This window comes from Peromyscus leucopus, chromosome 1 (assembly GCF_004664715.2).
Source record: "Peromyscus leucopus breed LL Stock chromosome 1, UCI_PerLeu_2.1, whole genome shotgun sequence".
Taxonomy (NCBI): domain Eukaryota; kingdom Metazoa; phylum Chordata; class Mammalia; order Rodentia; family Cricetidae; genus Peromyscus; species Peromyscus leucopus.
Window position 1 is genome coordinate 55,795,290 of NC_051063.1, and position 21,073 is coordinate 55,816,362.

General features: G+C 54.3%; 1 protein-coding gene across 2 annotated transcripts; it reads right to left on the bottom strand.

The window, feature by feature from the left end:
- Nucleotides 1–5,036: 5,036 nt before the first annotated feature.
- On the bottom strand, nt 5,037–20,919 carry Map4k2 (mitogen-activated protein kinase kinase kinase kinase 2). Of its 2 annotated transcripts, none has more exons than XM_028853721.2 (32): nt 20,745–20,918; nt 20,566–20,623; nt 20,266–20,356; nt 20,122–20,186; nt 19,792–19,847; nt 19,457–19,504; nt 19,333–19,375; nt 18,925–18,997; nt 18,712–18,843; nt 18,575–18,637; nt 18,208–18,289; nt 18,011–18,118; nt 17,527–17,605; nt 17,364–17,422; nt 16,705–16,748; nt 16,585–16,623; nt 16,458–16,491; nt 16,232–16,340; nt 16,064–16,152; nt 15,944–15,985; nt 15,776–15,860; nt 15,597–15,676; nt 15,459–15,519; nt 15,256–15,373; nt 10,654–10,712; nt 10,474–10,577; nt 10,220–10,397; nt 8,630–8,698; nt 7,951–8,037; nt 7,655–7,725; nt 7,506–7,561; nt 5,037–7,388 (listed from the first exon to the last, which is right to left on the bottom strand). In XM_028853721.2, exons 1-32 carry the CDS (start codon nt 20,838–20,840, stop codon nt 7,301–7,303), a joined length of 2,466 nt encoding a protein of 821 aa, XP_028709554.1. In that variant the 5' UTR covers nt 20,841–20,918; the 3' UTR covers nt 5,037–7,300. The 2 variants fall into 2 exon arrangements, 1 of the variants encoding a protein (XP_028709554.1); XR_005092043.1 differs by having other exon boundaries at nt 7,353–7,388; nt 7,655–7,714; nt 20,745–20,919.
- Nucleotides 20,920–21,073: the final 154 nt, after the last annotated feature.

The following is a 21,073-nucleotide window of genomic DNA, read 5'->3' on the forward strand; positions in this document are numbered from 1 at the left end:
GCTGTCCTGGAACTCACTCTGTAGACCACACTGACCTCAAACTCACAGAGATCTGCCTCTTTCTGCTGGGATTGAAAGCAAGTTCCAGGACAGCCAGGGCTGTTACACAGAGAAACCTTGTCCTGAAAAACCAAACGTGTGGTGTGTGTGTGTGTGTGTGTGTGTGTGTGTGTGTGTGTGTGTGTGTGAGAGAGAGAGAGAGAGAGAGAGAGAGAGAGAGAGAGAGATCTGAGTTCGTGTTTGTACCAGAGAGACAGAGAGAGTTGTGAGTTCGTGTTTGTACCATGTGCAAGCCTGTTGGCAGCAGAAGCAGAAAAAGCCTCCAGATCAGATCCACTAGAACTGGAATCACAGACAGCTGTGGGCCACCACTCTTTTTTAGAGAAAAAGAGGACAGCTCTGTGATAAAGCACTTGCCTAGCATGTACAAGGCCCCGGTCCTAGCCATACTACCACAAAATAACCAAAGTGAGCAGGGCGGGTGGCACATGCCTGTAATCACACACTCAGGAGGCAGAGGTAAAGCTATCAATGTCAGAGCCAGCCTGACTACGTGAAATCTGCCAAAAGGAAAAGAAGAACCAGTGAGAGAAGATTCTGCCTGCACTTCATACCAGTGACTCCTGTTGATTTGGTAGAGTCCCCTTAGTGTTTTTTTGTTTTGTTTGAGACAGAGTCTCCCTATATAGTTCTGGTAAGCCTAGGAACTTGCTGCATAGACCAGGCTGTGACCAGGAACTCACAGAGATCTGCCTACCTTCACCTCCCAAGTGTTGGGATTTTATGTTTTGTGTTTTGCTTTTTTCGAAACAGGGTTTCTCGGTGTAGCCCTGGCTCTCCTGGAACTCACTCTGTAGACCAGGCTGGCCTCAAACTCAGAGAGCTTCCTGCCTCTGCCTCCTGAGTACTAGGATTAAAGGGATATGCTATATGGTATTACACCCAGCTTCTTTTTTCCCCCCAGACAGGGTCACTTGTAGTCCAGGCTGGCTTCAAATTACTTTAAATTTTGGATCTGTATCCCCTCTCTCACCACCTCCAGGGTACTGGAATTATTGACATTCACTACCACTGCCAGGGATGGAACCCAGGCCTTCTTGCTTGCTAAGTAAATTCTCTACAAACAAACCAACCAGACCTTTGGTTTTTAAAATTTTCAAGATACATTTATTTTTAAGTGATTGCACACCTGGTTGAAACTGAATTTTTTGTTTTGTTTTTGTTTTTGTTTTTTTGAGACAGGATTTCTCTGTCCCAGAATTTGCTCTGTGGACCAGGCTGGCCTCGAACTCACAGAGATGCGCCTGCCTCTGCCTCCCAAGTGCTGGGATTAAAGGCGTGCGCTACCACTGCCCGGCTCAAAACTGAAAATTTTACGGAATATGTGATCCATACATGAAGCTGTGAAGCACCGTAACCGTATGTGAGTTTCGCTCAGACACTGAATACTGTGAACCTACCACCCTGGAGAACCACATACTGAAGCCAAGCCCTTTACAAACTCTTGGGCCCTGCACTGCAATCTGAGGTCAGCACTGGTAACTACTCTACAAAAACCTAGGCGGCAGAAGTTGGTAGGAAAGAAACAAATTGGGGCCAGGCTTTAATCCCAGCACTCTGTAGGCAGAGGCAGGAGGATCTCTGAGTTCAAGGCCAGCCTGGTCTATAGAGTTTTAGATCAGGGCTGTTACAGAGAGAAACCCTGTTACACACACACACACACACACACACACACACACACACACACACACACACGAGAAAACAAGTTTACTCAAAGCCTTTTGTGAGCAAAATAGAGGATGGCTTCATCTCACATTCCATCTCAGAGGGCTCAAGGTGGGAAGGGATTGGTAGAACACCAGGGCTTCAGGTAGGACAGTAGGCAGGAATGGGATCTTTCCCTTCCAAGAACCATTTTTTTTTGTTTGTTTGTTTGTTTTGTTTTTCAAGACAGAGTGTCTCTGTGTACCTTTGTGCCTTTCCTGGAACTCACTTGGTAGCCCAGGCTGGCCTCGAACTCACAGAGATCCGCCTGGCTCTGCCTCCTGAGTGCTGGGATTAAAGGTGTGTGCTGCCGCCCGGCTCCATCGTTTATTTTGAAATGAGGTCTCATGTATCAGATTAGCCTCGATTTAATATGTAGCTGAGGCTGGCCTTGGCCTGCTAATCCTCCTGTCTACTTCCCAAGGCATGGGCTGAACCACACCCTATTTTTAGCTTTTTTAAAATCTAATAGATCTTGCATCTCCTAGGACAGCACCTGTGTGTGGTGATATTTTGTTTGTGCTCAAACAAAGCTTGCCTATAGATCAGAGGGTGGAGCTAGCCATTAGCTAACCATAGAGGCCAGGCAGTGGTGGCACACACCTTTAATCCCAGCACTTAGGAAAAGGGAAGCAGGAAGATCAGGAGTTCAAGGTCACCCTGAGCTACATGAGATTTAGCCAGTCTAAAAGAGAAACCGGCAGCCAGTGGAGGCTCCGGCCTTTAACCCCAGCATCAGGGAGGTGGAGACAGAAATGTAAGGTGGGAGGAGACAGGAGCTTGGCCCTTCTTTGTCTGAGGATTCAGTAGAGGTAAGAAGTCTCTCCAGCGGCTGCTCCTTTACTTCTCTGATCTTTCAGCATTTACCCCCCATACCTGACTCCGGGTTTTTATTATTAAGACCAATTAGAATTCACGCTACACCTGTGCTCTCCATGGATCTGTTCAGCAGCAATGGGATCGAAGCCAAGGCTTTGTGCATGCTGAGCAATTGCTCTGCCCCCAAGCTGCACCCCAGCCTAGACTTCCTTACCTGCTAGAGCATGTGAACGTGAGGAGGGGAGGATGCCATGGAGAGTAAGTGGAAAGAATAGACCATCACAAAGTTAGGGAAAGGGGTCACTGGGGAGACGGCTCAGTGGTTAAGAGCACTTGCTGCTCTTGCAGAGGACCTAAGGTTAGGTTCCCCAGCACCCACATGTATCTCACAACTGTCCTTAACTCCAGTTCCAGGGAACCAGTGCCCTCTCTGGCCTCCAAGGGCACCAGGCACACACATGGTATATGTAACTTGCAGACAAAGCACTCATTCATAAAGTAAGAATAAACTTTTTTTTGGGGGGGGGGCGAGGGCTTTTGGAGACAGGGTTTCTCTTTGGCCCTAACTGTCCTGGAACTCACTCTGTAGACCAGGCTGGCCTCAAACTCACAGAGATCTGCCTGCCTCTGCCTCCTGAGTGCTGGGATCAAAGGCGTGCGCCACCACATCGGTTATAAACTTTGTAAAAACAGGGAGAGGATTAGGAGGGAGGCGTGAACTACAGTCTCCATCTCTCCCAGTCCTTACCTGGAACTACCACCCCAGTTTTCTTTCCGTTCCTGTAGTAACGCCCTGACAAAAGGAAAGGGCTTCAGTTGGCTGACAATTACAGGGGACAGTCTATCTGTTGAGGGAAATTGAGGCAGGAGCTTGAGGAGGCAGTTATATTCGTAGTCAAAAGCAGAGAAAAAAAATTGGCTCTTCCAGCTCTTCCATTTCAGGGCCCCCTGCCTAGGGGACGGTGCCACTCACAGCATGCTGAATCTTCCTGTTTTTTTTTTTTTTTGAGACAGGGTTTCTGTGTCTGGATCTCACTCTGTAGACCAGGCTGGTCCCGAACTCACAGAGATCTGCCTGGCTCTAGAGGTCAGAGGACAGTATTCAGTTCTCCTTCCACGTTGAGGTCTGTCTCATTTCTGATTCTGTGTTGAGTACTCCATGCTAGTGTATCCTCAAGCAGACTCTCCCACCTCCCTAGAGAAGTGCTTTTACCCACTGAGTCAGCTGCCTCAGCTTCAAAATAATCAGCTTCATAAATTGGTCATTCTGGACAGTTTTCTTTCTTTCTGTTTTTCCAAGACAGGGTTTCTCTGTGTAGCTTTGCGCCTTTCCAGGAACTCACTCTGTAGACCAGGCTGGCCTCGAACTCACAGACATCCACCTGCCACTGCTTCCCCAGTGCTGGGACTAAAGGTGTGCGCCACCGCCACCCGGCTTCATTCTGGACATTTTTCTGTTTACAGTATAAACATGGTTTCCGGGGCCGCGGATGAAGCCAAGTGGCAGAGTGTGGGTCTAACGTACGGCCTTGGGTTTGCCCCTCCATTGTAGACCAAAACAGCCATAAACAGAGAGTATCTACAGTCCCACTGTCAACTCTCCGTCCCGGGCGAGTCGGGCACCCCTGTGCAGTGCCTGTTCCTGCTGAGGCCCCAGCTTGAAGGCCGCCATTTTCGTTTCCCTCCACACTTTTTGTCCCCCGCCCACCCCCCAAAAGCCATTCTTACTATGTAGCTGAAGCTGGCCTTAAACTGCTCTCTCCTGCCTCAGCATCCCAAGTGCTGGGGTAACAGATGTGCACCTCTATGCTCAGCCTCCTGTGACCTTCTGTGTGCACGCATGCGTGGAAAGCTGATAGTTTGTCTTGCTGGTTTCTGAGCTTCCTAATACTTGACAGCACACACTGGCCATTTTATGGGACTTACTGCTTTGGTTTAAGACCTTTGGTGTTGGTGTATCAAGAATTTAGAGCATTTCCTGACTGCCCACCCGCCCTGCTTTAGCTGATGGTGCATCCTGGGGAAAACCAAGCTCAGTGAATGTGGCCCTGCCCTGTGCTCCACATCACTTTCCCTTGCTCATTCCAGAGGCTCCTCCGCACCTTCAGGGATGCGCTGCACCAGGGCTTTCCCATGTGCCCTCTGGCACAGGCCTGTTTGTTGAACATGCTAGTGAGCTCATGTTCTCTGTTCTGCTTTTTTCATGCAGGGTCGTGGTATGTAGTCCTAGCTGGCATTCCTGCCTCGGACTCTCAAGTGCTGGGTGACAGGTGTGAGTCACCATAACTGGTGATGTATCTCTATCCACAGATGATGAAGAGTCCCCATCCCACAGGTAACACCCACAGAGGGCATTTGTATGGTACCTCGCCGTGGCAAATAGAGCCACTCCAACCCAGAGATGCCACTTCCAGGAACTGATCCCCCAGAAACACACTTGAGTACACAGAGTGGCTCAGACACAGGAGTTCTTTATTGCAGTGTGGTTTGTGATATTAAAGTAGAAATACATTCCGTCAATAAGGACCTTTCAGTTAACATCATTTACCTGAAACATGTACCACCCCGCACGAGCTATACAAAAATAGGCCAGGCTGATAATGGAAAGATCTCCAGAATGTATTTTCAGAGAGCCAGCAGGATCTATGGACTGTTGCCATGTGAATAAAAATATACCGAATTGTTTAAATATCATAAATACTTCTAGAAGGGACTGGAGGACAAAGGAGAGACAAGTTTTATTTATTTTTGAGGCAGGATCTTACTACATATAACCTTGGCTGGCCTGGAATTCACTATGTAGCCCAGGCTGGACTACAACTCAGACAGTCCTCCTGCCTCTGCCTCCTGAGTGCCGGGGTCACAGGCATTCACCACAGTCGGCTTCATCGAAGTCTCTTTTGTATTTGAAAAAGGCTGTCTATAAACAAATATATAAATAAAGTTACATCTTTCAGTGCATATTCCTGGCTTGCCCTGTCTTTGGCTTGTGGCACCCAACCCTATCCGTGGGCCTTTCCTTTCACAGGCCTCACTTTGGCATACTACACCCCTAAACCTCCTTTTCAGATGGACTCCGCGCTGAGCCACCTGCCACAAGGTGGCACTGTGTGCAGCCCACTGCTCTGAAGTCTGAGGCCCGTTCTCCCAGGGCACCTGGGTTAAGTGTGGGCGGCTGGCAACCCCTCTCTCCCCCACCCCCAGCATGCTCCCAAGAAATCCGGGAGATAGGAACCTAGGATTTTCCTGTGTAGCCCTATCTCCCTTGACCCTTCAGATGATTTGGAGTCTCACTGAGGACATATGCTCCGTCCCTCTTCCAGGCCTGGCTCCCTATGCAGCCAAGCAACCCTCTTGGTCACTAGAAACCAAGCAATCGAGGCTCTGAAGACGGGACAGTGACAGCCACAAGGGCCACAGATTCCAGTCACATGAGCTGCTGTCTACCCACTCACCCACCCGTTGCTTCACTAAGCTGCCAAGCACTTGCAGCCAGCACACCAGGCCTAAGACCTTTCTCTGCCAACATTTGCTCTAAATGTCAGGAGGGGGCAATGAGCTGGAACAGAGCACTGAGCTCTGGACCTTGGCTCCACAACCCCCGTTAGTGCCCACAGGCCTGGCTCTGTGTGCCCCACCCTCCCTTCAGTGGCCTTGGTCACTGGCAAGCCAGTATCTGGGGCCACAGGGGAGGGGGCACCTGGCCCTGGGGGCTCTGAGCCCTTTGCAAGGGGACTAAGGGAGGGCAATATGAAGCACAAGCTGAGCCACCAGGGACATGGGCTCCAACATGTTTCTTGGGGTTGAGCCGTATCTTGGTAGTGACCACCCGGCCTGGCATGGAATGAATGAACACTAAAGAGACCCAGATCCATCTTCCCGGCTAAGCTGATGCTTCACTGTACTGTTACAGGTCTGTAGTGGGACCCTGCAGCCAGGGCCAGGGCACAGATCCCAGAAATGGTCATGGACATGGTGGCTAGCTCCTTGGCTAGCTTCCAGCATCCTCCCACAGACGACAAGCAAGAGCCTACTTGAGGCAAGGCTGCCCTGGACAGGTCCCTTTGCCTGTAATTCTGTGCATGCATCCACAAGACGCCAAACTACAGCAGATGTCTCAATCTATAAAACTGAGTGAGGGCTGCTCTGGGCAGGGACCAGGAAGATACAGGTCCAAGATGGATGTTGGACCACTGGCTTGTGTCACCTGAGTCTAGACTCCCCCGAGCACCAGCGGACTGCCCTTCCACGGTGCATGCCTGAGACCAACCAAGTACTTACAGGAAAGTGTCCTGCAGGACAGAGCGTGAGGAGAAGAGAAAGGGGCAGAAGTGGGGGGGCTCGACCCCTCTCCACCTCAGAGGGACTAATGGGATAAAACCAACCAGCTTTAATACCAATATAATTCTCTCTTAAATACATGTTGCCCAGGATAGAACCTGGGGCAGGCTCTTGGCAGAAAGAACAGAAAGGAAAAATGAGAAAATGGAATGGATCAGCCAGGCAGCCCCATCCCGCCCAGGGCCCCCTGCACTGGGGGGATAACACTGCAGGGAGGGTAGGTGGTCGCAGCTTCCTCTGGTTCAGTTATTGCTGAGGGGGGTGGGCTACCTCCCCTCCCTGCTCCCCAACACTTCTCAGAATTAAGTCGGCCCTCCGGGGCCCCAGCAGAGGCTGGAGGTGACAACCGAGGCCTGGGCGCCGCCAGGGCGCCATCTCAGTAGCTGCTCTGGTGACCCGTGAGGATGTAGAGGTTGCTGTGTGCTCCGGGGTTGTCAGTGGGAATGCTCTCCAGGATGATGTCCCTGGTGGGGGGAGAGGCACAAGGGGAGCAAGGCAGGAAAGCCAGGCGAACCCCCCCATCTCGAGCCTGGGGTGGTATCCGCAAGAGAAGGTGCATTTCAGGTGCCACCGTTACCCACCTGTGGGCTCCCAGCACTCGGAAGATCCTGGTCTCATCTGTGATCTCCTGAGTCACCTGGAAGACAAGGGACTCTGAGACCATCCCAGCAGGTCCTTTCTTACAGGGCCCTCGGAGTTGGAGGCAGTCAGGTCCCCGAGTCCCACTCACCTCGTTGGTGTCAAGGCTTCGGCCCTGCATGCCATGGCTCCAGAAAGCCAGCACACTGTCCTGCAGGCAGACTGAAGAATGAGCTCTGTTGACCCTACATTCAACGAATCCCCCGATCCTTGCCATAGGGCCTGACCCAGGGCGACCGACGGACCCTCACTGATCCAGGGTGACCAGAATGGCTCCCCAACAGGAGTAGGGAATCTGCCCTGGTCCCACTGCCAACCCTAGCCCTGACTCAGTCACACATGCTTCCGGACTGTGGATGCTGCCATACCCACATCTGGCTTACTCACCCACAGTCTCAATAGGGAAGTCAAAGGTGAGCTGCGGGGCCAGTGCAGAGGTGGGCTCACCCTGCAGGTTAACGATCCTCACACAGCCTGCACAGGGAGAGAGCGGGTGGGTGGAGGATAGGGGACCCCCTTCGTGGACGGCCTTCCTCACCACTGAAAGGACCTCAAAATCGGCACAAGACACCCCAAGATCAAGTTCTCAGCACAAAGGAGACAAAGGTCAGGGAATAAGAGACAAAGACAAGAGACAGAAGATGAGGGACAAGGGGAAGGGAACAAGGGAGGGGAAGGGGAAGAAGATATTTGCCTCAGAGGGACAAAGGACCACCTCTGGATAGAGGGGAGGCAGACACGCCCACAGGCAAATGGCAGTTTATAAAGGGAAAGGGGAACCCTTGTCAGGATGAGTTGGTTAATTTTCATTGGGCATGTTAATTCAGGCAGCCAAAAGGGGCTTCTGATTGCTGGACTTCAATACATTGATAGCTGGACTTTGGTAGTCAGCCTCAGGAGGAGGAAGTGGTCAAATAAGGGAACAGACCTTGGTGACGAGCTTTAGGATGTAATCTAACGGTTTTGCAAGGTAGAGGGAACGGGGAGAAGGGCAGGGCCTGCCAGTGCCATGGTTGCCATGCTTGGGCCTGCTAGAACCCTCCAACCCTGACCCTAGGGCACTCACGTTCGAAGCTGACCAGGACCGTGTCCCTGTCCACTTGGATCACCTGCTGAGCGGAGCCTGGTGTCCCCTCTGTGGGCAGAGAGGCGAGGCAAAGCCTGTTTGAACCACCAGCCTACTCTAGCATTCCAAGGACTAAGGGGACATGTACAGCCAGTCCTGAACAACTCCATTTCACTTCACACAAGCCCTATGGGATCACACTCAGAACAAGGGACTTGCTCTTAGGCTTCCTAGGAGTGAGGATGGGTCCAGAGTCCTAAGGAGCCTCTGGGGTCAGACACACTAGGCTGTGAGAATCACTAGATGTGTGACCTGGCATAAGTCCCTTCTCTGTGAACTTAATTTTTCTCTTTGGTAACTCAGACATGACAAAGCCTACTTCCAAGGCTGTTGTAAGAATTAAGACTGAGGGGGCTTCAGAGATGGCTCAGTGGTTAAGAGCATTGGCTGCTCTTCCTGAGGATGCAGGTTTGATTCCCAGCACCCAACATAATGGCTCACAACCCTCTGGAACTCCAAGTCACCCTCTTCTGACATCCAAGGCACACATGTGGTCACGAAGGCAAAGCATCCATACTCATTAAGTAAAATAAATCTAAAAAATATATTTTTTTTTTAAGCAAGGGGCTGGAGGGATGACTCAGAGGTTAAGAGCACTGACTGATCTTCCAGAGGTCATGAGTTCAATTCCCAGCAACCACATGGTGGCTCACAACCATCTATAATGAGGTCTGATGCCTTCTTTCTGACATGTAGGCAAACATGCAGACCGAATACTGTATATGTAATATATTGCATAATAAATAAATAAATCTTTATTTAAAAAAAAAAAGCAACAGGAAAATTAGGAATGAAATCCTGCGGGGGGCCTGGCACCAGGAGCCTTTCCTTCTCTACCCACTGCCCAGCTGTCCTCATGGGTGAGATGTCATCCTTCCCTGCTCAGAATGGAAGCCTCCAGTCCCTACCTGGCCAGAGATCCTCTTCCTGCTGCTGCTGGCTCAGGCTTATGCACAGGCAGCCAGCTTTTCCTTGGCTACCAAACCTTTTTTTTTGTTTTGTTTTGTTTTGTTTTGTTTTTCGAGACAGCGTTTCTCTGTATAGTTTTGGTGCCTGTCCTGGATCTCGCTCTGTAGACCAGGCTGGCCTCGAACTCACAGATACACCTGCCTCTGCCTCCTGAGTGCTGGTATTAAATACATGTGCCACCATGCCTAGACCTATTTTGCTTGTGACACTGGACCACACTATGTAGGTCAGGCTGCCTAGAACTCTATATAGCCCAGGCTGGCCTCAAACTCAGGATCTTACTGACTCAGCCTGCCAAATATTTATACCACCATGCCTTTTTTTTTTTTTCTTCTTCCTTTTTTCTTAAAGCTTAGGATTGTTAGTTATATTAGCCAGGCTGGCATCTAACTCAGGGGTTCATGCAGCCCTCTTGCTGCAGCCTCAGAAGAGGGACCATAGGCCTGTGCCTGTGCCCAGGCTAGTCTAATGACATCCTTCACGGGACCCCCCGATCAGAGAGCCTGGTCTGAAGTGTGCCCTCCCTCACCTCTGCCCTCCCTGTAACACCCAGCTGCTCACCAGGCGGGATGAGTATGTCTGGAGTCAGTCCAGCCTCCAGGGGCAAGACATGGAAGAGGACTCGGCAGCCAGGTCCCTCGGGCCCCTCTGCGCCCACACACACCTGGGGCAGCTCCTTCCCGTCTAGCACCAGCGGCTCCAGCATCCCTGCCGGGCTGGGCAGGGGGCTGGAAAAGTTCTGAGGGACAGCAGAGAGGCTAGACTCTGTTTCTCCTTCAGGCACTCTGCCACCCAAGGGCCCTCTGGGCTCCTACCTTCAGCAGCAGGAATTTCTGCAGGGGCTCATACCACTGCAGCAGAAGCAGGCTGGCAGGCAGGGCGGCCAGCAGAAAGGTGCTGCCTGTGTAGGGGTTGCGGACTGCAGGAGAAGGAGGGTGGTGGGCAAGGGCTGGGACTCACGGAACCTCTCCCAGCCCCACACGGCCAGCTCTTACCCACACGGCACTGCAGGCAGCCTTTGGTGTCGGGAATCTTGGTGGACAGGGCAAAGCGCCTGTAAGGTGAAAATCAGCGTATGTTCTGGGAGCCACCCAGGAAGGCTCTGTGAGGCGGTCACTGTCCTCTCCTGCCTTACGGATGACACACTAGGCTCCATGAGGTGCAGCAATGTGCCTGTAAGAGCTGCAAGGGACTGAGGCGCTGTGAGCATCTTGGGCTCCCTAGCCTGGGGCCCTAGGAAGGGTTGTCTGTTCTTTTGTTTTGGGGTTTTTTTTTTTAAGCTGATTTTTGTGTGTATGAATGTTTGATTGCATGTATGTATGTACACTGTATTTGTCTAGAGCCTGCAAAGGTGAGAAGGCACCAGATGCCCTGAAACTGAGGTTACAGGTCGTTGTGAGCTACCATGTGTGTGGGTGATGGGAACCTGAATCCAGTTCTCCTAGAAGAGCAGTAAGTGCTCTTAACCACTGAGCCATCTCTCCAGTCCTGGGTCATTTGTAAGTTTCCGGTGACAGGGTTCATGTAGCCCAGGCTAGTCTAAAACTCCTGATCATCTTGCTGCAGCTTTCCAGGTACTTATTAAAAGCCTGAGTCACCAGATTCAGTGCCATCTGTGACCCCCCCCCCCCATTTTTTGTCTTTCTTCTTTTTCAACTTTTCTTGGGCTGGCTAGATGGCTCATTAGGTAGAGGCATCTGCCTTAAAGACTTACAACATGAACTCAATTCCTGGGATCCATGTGGTTGACTGAGAAAAATTATTCCTGTAAGTTGTCTTTTGACCTCTACTTGAATACTCTGGCACATGAATCACACCCCCCAAAAATAATAAATGTAATTGGGCATGGTGGCATACACCTTTAATCCCAGCCCTTGGGAGCTAGAGACAGGAGGATCTCTGTGACTTCAAGGCTAGCCTGGTCTACAGAGTGAGTTCCAGGACAGCCAGGACTATGTAGAGAGACCCTGTCTCAAACAAACAAAAGCAAATAATAGTAATAATAATAAATGTAAACTACGAGAAAGGAAGTGATTCTCTACATGGGTTGGCCGACTGACCGTGGAGGGCAGGACTTCATGGCACACATGTGGAGGGCAGAGGGTAACCTGCAGGAGCCGGTTCCCCTTTCCACCGTGTGCGTCCCTGAGACGGAACACAGGCCATCAGGCTTGGCAGTGACCGCCTTTCCCTGACAAGCTATCTCACCAGCCCTCATTTAGTTTTTGACAGAGTCTTACTCAGTAGCCCAGGTTAGCTCAGGCTTTGGGGCAATCCTCTTGCGCTTGCCTTCATCTCCCAAGTGTTAGGATTATAAGTTAAAATCACCACCCTAGGTCCTGTGCGGCTTTCTTTATTTATTTAGACAGGGCTTCTCTATGAAACAGTCCTGGCTGTCCTGGATCTCCCTCTGTAGCCCAGGCTGGCCTCGAACTCAGAGACCCACCTGGCTCTGCCTCCCCAGTGCTGGTTTTAAAAAGGTACCTTCATCTCTGTGTGTCTGCTTCCTCACTGCCAGGTGAAGCAGCTAGCGTGGAGACCAGAAGCTGAGACAGGTCCCAGCTTGAGCATACTCAACCCATTTCAAAAGCAGGCCCTGGGAAACATAGACTTCAAACAGTAAATGGCCTGCCTTCTGTACCTATAGCTGAGGCTTAGGGCCCTGTGGGGCCAGTGGGTGGCTGTCTCATGGGGAGTCCCCCATGCCCTCAGGGGACTGACCATTTGAGACTGTTTCTTCATCTGAGGAACTAAGCTGTTAACAGGGCAATCTCCTCCCCGTGACTCAGGTCCTGTCTGTGCGCCTGCCAGGACAGGCCCCTGGGAGGAAGCAGCGTCTGCCTCACTGCACTGCCCTCTGCCCTTCCTTTTCCTCCCACTCGCCCACCGGCCAGCATCTGGGTAGGTTTGCATCTCGTGTTTCCTCTAAAGAATTCCATCTCTTCCCTTCTTTATGTTCAAAGTAGACACAGGCTCAAAGCTGCCCGACTTGCCAGGACTCTGCTAAGCCGGCTGCCTGAGGTGATGTCAGAATGAAGGCCCGGGAAGCCCAGAGGCCACAGGACACCACATCCAGGCTTGGTGTGAGCTCTGCAGATAAGGGTCTCTTCCGGGTCTCCCCAATACTGCTGCCCCTGGCCTGGCTTGGTCATAGTAATACTGGGGTCCCTACCTGGCCCACTGTTCTTGGCATTCCGGTTCTCCCAGATGGACTAGGGAGGTCCCACTCACAAAGAATATGGGTGCATCTTTTGAAATGCAAGGTTTTTGTTTGTTTTTTCCAGGAGCTGAGGACTGAACCTAGGGTCTTACGCTTGCTAGGCAAGTGCTCTACCACTGAGCTAAATCCCCAACCCCTTGTTTTATTTTTTGTTTTTTGTTTTTCGAGACAGGGTCTCTCTGTGTAGTTTTGGTGCCTGTCCTGGAACTCACTCTGTAGACCAGGCTGACCTAGAACTCACAGAGATCCGCCTGGCTCTGCCTCCTGAGTGCTGGGATTAAAGGCGTGCGCCACCTCCGCCCAGCTGAAATGCAAGTTTTAAGCCAGGGTCTCACACTATAGCATCAAACCTCAGTAATCCTCCTGCCTCAGCTTTTGAATGCTGAGATGACAGGCTTATGCTTTATTTAATGTGGCCAATCTGAAATCAGCCCAGACTCTGACGTCACTCACAGCTGATGACAGCTCCATCCTTCCCTCAGCCTGGGCCAGAAGCCGGGCACTCAGCCTTGACTCCCCTTTCCCTTCCAAACACCACCTATCACCAGGAAATCCTGCGGGCTCCACTTGCAAAGCAGAACCAGACCAATCTTCACTTTCTTTACTCCGACTGCAGCCCACACCTCCACTGCTAGGGCGGGGTTGGCGCACGCCTTTAATCCCAGCACTCAGGGAGGCAGAGGCAGGCAGATCTCTGTGAGTTCGAGGCCAGCCTGGTCTACAGAGCAAGTTTTAGGACAGCCAGCGCTACACAGAGAAACCTTGTCTCAGAAAACCAATAAATTTATTTTTTTCTTATCATGCATTCGTGTGTGTGTGTGTGCGCGCGCGCGCGTGCGCACGCATGCGTGCGCGCACGTGTGTATACCAAGCTGTGCATGTGGAGGTCAGAGAACAGCCTGTTGATCTCTCATTCCATCAACTGGTCCCAGGATTTGAAATCGGATCATCAGGTGGCAGGTGTCTTTACCCACTGAGCAATCCTGCCAGCCCCATACTCCTCCAAGTCCTAGGTTCTTCCTACAGAGCTGGGGACTAAATGGAGGCCCATATATGCCAGGCAAGCACTCTGCCAGCAGGCCACGGCCTCAGCCCTTTCCTCAGTCTTGGCTCAAATAGCGCTTTCTCACTGAAGGCTTTCGGAACAGCCCTTCAAAGTCTTCTTCTTCATCCTACTCTTCCCCACGGCGTGGGCTCTGAGTCATCACTGCCAAAGAGCCTCATTTTTCTAGGTCTACCATCTATCTTCCTCCTCTCCACAAAAGAACGGCATAAAGAGAAAGGGGCACAGGTCCCTTCAGTCCACAGATGTCCTGGAGCCCTGCACAATGCCAACGGCGTATGAGGACGACACCGGCTACATGGTCACCAGCTAACAGCTGCACCGCACACCGCACATTAATGCTGAGCTGCTTCTCTTCTGCGGTGGGCTCCTCTGCAGCCCGTGTCCAGACCTGACCGTCCTGCTGCCCAAATACCATCCCGACTGTAGCCCTCTATGTGACCCATCTATTATTCTGTTTTTAGAAACAGGAACTCGCGTAGCTCAGGCTAGCCTCAAACTCAATAGGTAGACAAGGATAACCATGAATTCCTGACTCTCCTGCCCCTACCTCCCATGTACCGAGATTACAGGCATGCACCCCCATGTTTTTGTTTTTGAGACAAAGTCTTCTCCTCTGTAGCCCAGGCTGGCCTCAAACTCGCGATCTTCCTTGCCTCTGTCTCCTGACTGCTGGAATGTCAGGCACAAGCCACCACAGCAGCCCGGCTCTCAGACAGTGAGCTGAACCACCTCTCGCCCGAAGCGTACTGACCCGAACACAATAGGCTCCTTTGAAATGCTGACGGCGCTGCTGTCCCCTGGACAGAGTCCAAGTCCGAGGCTTGGCAACAGAGGAAGGCTTCGGCCACCTGTGCGGCTCTCAGCCCTCAGGCCAAATACCACCACGGCGCTGCCCAGGCCTTGCTTCCGTGGCCCCACCTGCACACACTGCCCCCCCCCGCCCCCCCCCAAGCACTGGAATGTTTCCTCTACCTCCGAGCTGTCTCAGCCTCCTGACTTCCAGAACACTCTCTCCAACTCTACCCCCGCCCCTCCGGGAGTCCTTTGTTTCTCCAAAGCAGGGTTTCTCTTGACTCATGTGCCAGGCCCAGCTCAGGGCCCACAGCCCCGCCATCTACAAAGCACTTCCACACCCACATCCCTCTGTGCATTCCGACAAGCCCGGGGGACAGCAGGCGAGGCCACCAACTGTCCTGCCCAGGAGGAAACAGCCTCAGGGACGGAAAGGGCCTAAGTGATTGCTAAGACCCTGGCAGAGTCCCGTCCAGCCGGCACTATTCTGGACCTCCTCCACACCCCCCACTTGCTGACCTGGGGATGATGCGCTGAGTGATGCGGTTGGTAGGGATGGAGAGGGGCGCCTGGTGCTGCAGTCTCCGCTGCTCAAAAAGCCCCGGAAGGTCATGCGCCCAGATGTGCGTGGATTTCCCTGAAGCAGAAGGGGAAAAAATCACACAGGGCTCAGAGGAAGTTTGGGGAGGGGCGCTCTGGCTGCCCCTGCACCCCCCTCCTACCTGAGAGCGACAGCAAGACGTTGTTCACACAGTAGAGCCAGGAGCAGCGCTGGGAGATGAGCTGGGACCGAAGGCAGTGGACAAGCGGTCAGCACCCGGACCCCTGTGCCTCTGCCCCCCAGAGCCAAGAGGCCTCACCTTCTCCAGTGTGTCCTCATGCAGCTCATGCAGGTTGAGGGTGTAGATGCCTTCCTCAGCCCCGACTACCAGGAACTGGTCTGCGGGCGTGGGTATGGGGTCAGAGGCTGCCACACCCCCCGGCCCAAACCCAAGGGTGTCTGTCCTAGGTTACTGCTTCTGCTCTACCCCTGGCCCACCTCGAGTCACAGGGTGAACCCAAGTGACAGCAGCATGGATCTGCAGGGGGCAGCCATTGAAGACCTTGGAGAAGCAGGCACCCATCTGGGAAGGAAGCAAGCAGCTGGTGAGGGACCAGTGGGAAGGGCCAGGACAACAGGGCCTGGGGATGCCCAGGAAACACTTACGTGCACCTTGGGGGTGGGAGGAAGGCCGTGACAGGATGATCTCTGTATGGGAGGGAAGGAGTCAGGGCCAAGGTGACACACTACAGCCCACCTCCCACCACCCCTCTGGTGCCCTCTCACCTCAGGGTCCTCCCGTTGCTTCAGGGTGGCCCAGGCAGTGGGCAGCAATGGTGGGCTGCCAGGACCAGGTGGAGGTGCAGACAGGGTTCCTATACGCACAGACCACAGTGACTCCAAGCCCCAGCCCTACCCCAGAATTCCTCCTGGCCTGCCAAGTCTGAGCCTCACCTGGGGAGCAGGACTGGACACTGTCATCAGGTGTTGGCTCAGTAAGGGGCAGCCCCAAAAACGGGGCCCGTTTGATGGTTCCCACGGCATCGTCTGGGGAGTCCAGCTCCTGGCAAGAGGGTCAGAAAACAGCCTGGCCATCAGCAGGTGCCCTGTGATGCTCTCTACCCCAAGGCACCCTGTGCACACGGCTTACTTCGCAGTTCCACCCTCTTCCGATCCATACCTGGAGTTCTAAGGCTGGCCGAATGGTCAGGCTCCTACAGGGACACAGCACATGGCGTGATGAGGTGTGAGAAGAGACTGACCCCCAGGCCTGGAGGCCTTCCGCATCCCAGGTACGGGCCCCTCACCTTTCCTCCAGGGCCTCCTGGACCGACTGCAGCAGGCTCCTGGGCCAGAGAAAAGGGTCAGTGGTCGGTCTTCCATAAGACCCAGGCTGCCCCTCAGCGTCCCCAGGCTTGCCCACTCACCCACTCAGCTCCTCTTTTCCCAGCAGCGTCCACTCCTCCTCCCACTGGAGGAAACCAAGGCACAGACATCAGGGGAGAGGTGAAGAGAAAGAGAAGGGTATCCAAGATGGAAGGGAGTAGCCAGGAACGAGCTGAAATTCAAGGCCTGCCTAGACTACAGGGAGAGTTCAGGGCCAGCTAGAGTACGTTAGACAGAGATCCTGTCTCAACATTAACAAAGAGAGAGGAGGACAGCAGGAGAGGCCAGACAGACAGACAGAGACTGTTTTCGCAAGAGACAGAAGCCTTGTAAAAGACAAAATGACAGATAAGAGAGACAGTAAGACGGCGGGGCCGAGAGAGGAGCGCTGTGGGACTGGACAGTAAGAGCAGAGGGGATGGCAGGATCCTGTGACAGGCAGAGTGAGGAGTACGCTCAAGTGGGGTCCTCAGTCCTGTGAAACAGGTTTTAGCAGGGGCGGCCACTTTTCCACTTTCCAGTGCCGTCTAAAGGAAACGGCCCAAGAGGGGCCCCCAGCCCAGCACCCCAGGTGACACAGGCAACCCCTGCTTCAGACTGGCCTTGATTTGGGACACTTCTGCATCTGCACATCTGACCCCCACCCCCACCCCACACCCCACCCCGCACACCCCCCCCCTCCACACAGCCAGTGCCTCACCGGTTCATTGAGAGGATCCGTCTCCTTCCGGCGGGGGGCACCAAATTTCACTTGGTGAACTAGGGATCCAGAGTATGGGGTTAGGAGGGGGTCAAAGTCTCATGATGGACCCCCAAAATAACACCAGATCCACAGGTGCATTTGGCCCTGTCAAAAGACTCACACTGGATCTCGGAGGGGGTCCTCTCAGCCGGACCATGATGGCCCCGGGAATGGATGGTATCTGGAAACATATCCTGGGTCTAAGAAAGAACACACACAGTAGACTTGCACCCAGTACTCACCCCTCGCCAGGAATTCTTCCAGGTCTTGACATCCATCCGGCGTTCTGTTTTCATGACAACCCTCTAAGGTTACTATGAAATACAATAACCCTCATTTCACAGATGGGAACACTGGCACAGAAACGTCAAGAAACTTGCCAAAGGCCACACAGGAAGGGAAATAGCTTAGTCATAGTCATGGCTGGCTTGGGCCTGAGGGCGTGCAGTGAGGCAAGACCCACTCAAGAGATTCATGGCGGGTGGGCTCGACTAGAGAGCAGCTCTGTGTTGGAACCCCACAAGTCCAGCGATTCCGACTTACACCACCTGCAGGCCCCTTCCAACCAGGGGTGGGTGGGGCCATCCTTCCGGTCCCTGCTTTACCTCCAGCTCACAGTCTTCAGGGGAGAGGGTTCCCAGGTGGGGGTCGCTGGCCTTGTCGAGGAGCTGGGTAAGGAGGGCCCGCGGGAGCTGCTGGGTTGTGAATGGGTGCTGGAAGAGCAAGGGTTGATCAGGTTGGTCCCTGTCTTCCAGGTCTTCTCTGTGAGCCTCAAGTCCCCAGGCCATCCCCTGCCTCCCACCTGCAGAAGCTTCTCAGCTGTGGGCCTCTTCTTAGGGTTCTTGGTGAGGGCCAGCTTGAGGAAGTGGTGAAAATTCTGGGTCCTAACGGGCACAAAAGCGCCCCCCGCCCCCAGACCCAGGTTAAGCTCTGCACAGAACATCCTGTCAGTTGCCCCGGCCGGCTGGCCACCAAGGAAGGAGCAGCTGGGACAGAGATGCTGTTGCACAATAGCAACGCTTCCATCACAAGGCACCAGCCCTTCCCTCCTTCCTGTCCACACTGAGTCCGGGGCCTAGGGTGGGAACCACGCTCAAGCCTTGGCAGGAGCATCCATCCCATAGGCCTCGGCTGGAAAAGGGTATCTCAGCTGCTGGGTGAGTCCTCACCAACGTGTCTTGTCTCGCAGCTTGGGCGGCTGGAAGCTGCTCTTCGACATGAGCATCAAGGCCCTGGGGAGGATGTGAGGTTATGGGTCAAGGGTCAGCAGGGCAAGGGTCAGGGAAGGGGCATGTGCTAGGCTGACCTCATGGGGTGCAGGTGGAACAGCGGTGGCTGTAGCTCGCCCAGCTCAATGGCAGTGATGCCCAGGGCCCAGACGTCACAGAGCTCATTGTAGCCACCTTTGCGTTCCACAGCAGCGACCTCTGGTGCCATCCTAGAGTCAGGGTCACAGATGGGATGGCCAGGCACCCTACCTGTGGACCCTACCCCTATTGCCAGGGCACCCCCACCTTACCAGTATGGAGTGCCAATGAAAGACCGCCTCTTGGCCACAGATGCCGTCAGCTCACCTGACACCCCAAAGTCCGCTGCAGGAAAAAAAGAGACCCTTGCCAGCCCCAGGGCCTCTCTTACTTCCCACCCCAGGGCCCAGGCTATTCCAGGCGGACTTGAGTCCAGCCACAACTGTCCCAAGCAAGGCCAGGCCTGAGAGGGGTCACCATTCTTCCATTTCTGAAAACCTGATCTCATGTCAGGTCCCTCCCAAGCTGACCTCAGCCAACTATTTGCAAGCAGGTAATACTGCTACATCTCCTAAGTGGGGAAACTGAGGCAAAGTGACTAGGATCCACAGCACTCAATTCTATGATGGTCTCTGAGTCCCTGCTAAACCCTCACCCACATGGCATGCCCCGGTACTGACCCAGCTTGACATCACCCTGCAGAGTGAGCAGAAGGTTGGCACCCTGGAGGCGGACACAGAAAGGACCTGTCAGGTGCCTGGCAGCTTCCTCCTTACTTGACCCATGCCCTTGGCTGACCCCTACCTTGATGTCTCGGTGAATTTTCCCCTGAGAATGCAGGTGGTGGAGCCCCTGGGGACAAAGAGAACAGCTACTCAGCACTAATCATCTTTCCTGAGCCCCTCCTCAGGACTGGGGCCCCCCACCCAAGCCGCTTCCCCCTCCCCCTCCCCAAACAGGAAGTGACTGAGCCAGGAGGGAAATGGGCTGCTTCCGGCAACAGAACTGGGGCCCCCTTCCCCTTAGGACCCACAGCCCCAGGGACAGCCCATCCCAAGGCCCCACACCCCACAGGGCCAGCGGGGTTAGGCCCACACTCCTGAGGATTCCAAAGTGGGTGCTGCCTATGAGTCCTGTACCTTCAGTGCCTCCCGGCAAACATAGGCTATCTGCCGCTCTTCCAGGGGCCCAGTGGCTGAAACAGACAGTATGAGGGCTGCGGAGGGAGCCTGAGGGATGTGGTGACCCTCCCAAGCCACCCTGCATAGTGGGAAGCTGCAGGCACCACCACAGGAAAGTGACGTTAGCCACATTAGGCCGGGATACTGAGCCCAGAGAAGGACAGCAATTCTCTCAAGGTCACACAGCCAGTCAGAGGCAGAGAGGAGCCCAAGTTCAGCCTGGAGGATGCCCTCCTGTCCCTTTGTTGGAATGGGGGAAGGCCAGGTCCCATGGAGTTTGGTTCTCACCGTGGTAAATCTCCTGCAGCGACCCCCCTCCACAGAACTCCATACAGATCCACAAGCGGTCATTCCTGGGGGTACAAAGAGCTGGGATTGGCTCAGAGCAGGGCACACGAGGGCGGTCTGGAGTAAGAGGGTAAACAACCTCACCTGAGGTAGCTGCCAATGTAGGCCACGACATTGGGGTGGCGGCACTCACGAAGGATGGTGATTTCCTGCTGAAGAGAGCTGATGTCGTCCCCTGGGGAGCACAAGGCATTATGGGGGGCCACACAGGGGTGGTCCAGACGGTGCCCCTATGTGTTTCTCTCTTGGCCGGGCAGGTGCCAGCTTAGTCTCTCCTGGGGACAGCCTCTCTGGGGGTCTCGGAAATGTCAACTCTCCGCCCCCGCCAGCTCACGCGCCCGCGCCCGCCTCCCTGGAGCGCAGAGGCCCCACCCGGGCCCACACCTGGGTCTAGCTTGACGATCTTCACCGCGGCCAGTTCGGACGTGACGGTGTCACGGGCCTGAGGAGCGCAAGGCGAGAAGCGGGGTGAGGAGGGGGCGGGGCCGGGGCTCCCGCGGCGGGACGTGCGGATGCACCCTCCTCCTGCACTCCCGCCCGTCCCGCCGCCCCGCACAGCGCACCTTGTAGACGTCGCCATAGGTCCCGGCCCCCACACGCTGCAGCAGCTCGAAGCGGTCCCGCGGGTCCTGCAGTGACACATCCCGCAACAGCGCCATGGCCCGGCGCCGGACCGGCCGGCCGGCTCAAGCTGCGGAGCCGGCGCGGAGCGGCGCGGGGCGGGGCGGGGCGAGGCGGGAGGGCAGGCGGGGGCAGCGCCGAGGCTCGGAGGCCGTAGGGGCGGGGCCGGGCCGGGGCGGGGCCAGGCCGGGGATGCCCCTCCGCCTGCCTGGCCAGGAGGAGGCGCCCTGGCTGCGCAGGGAAGTCCCCTAAGTAGGGGCGGGGCTTAGGT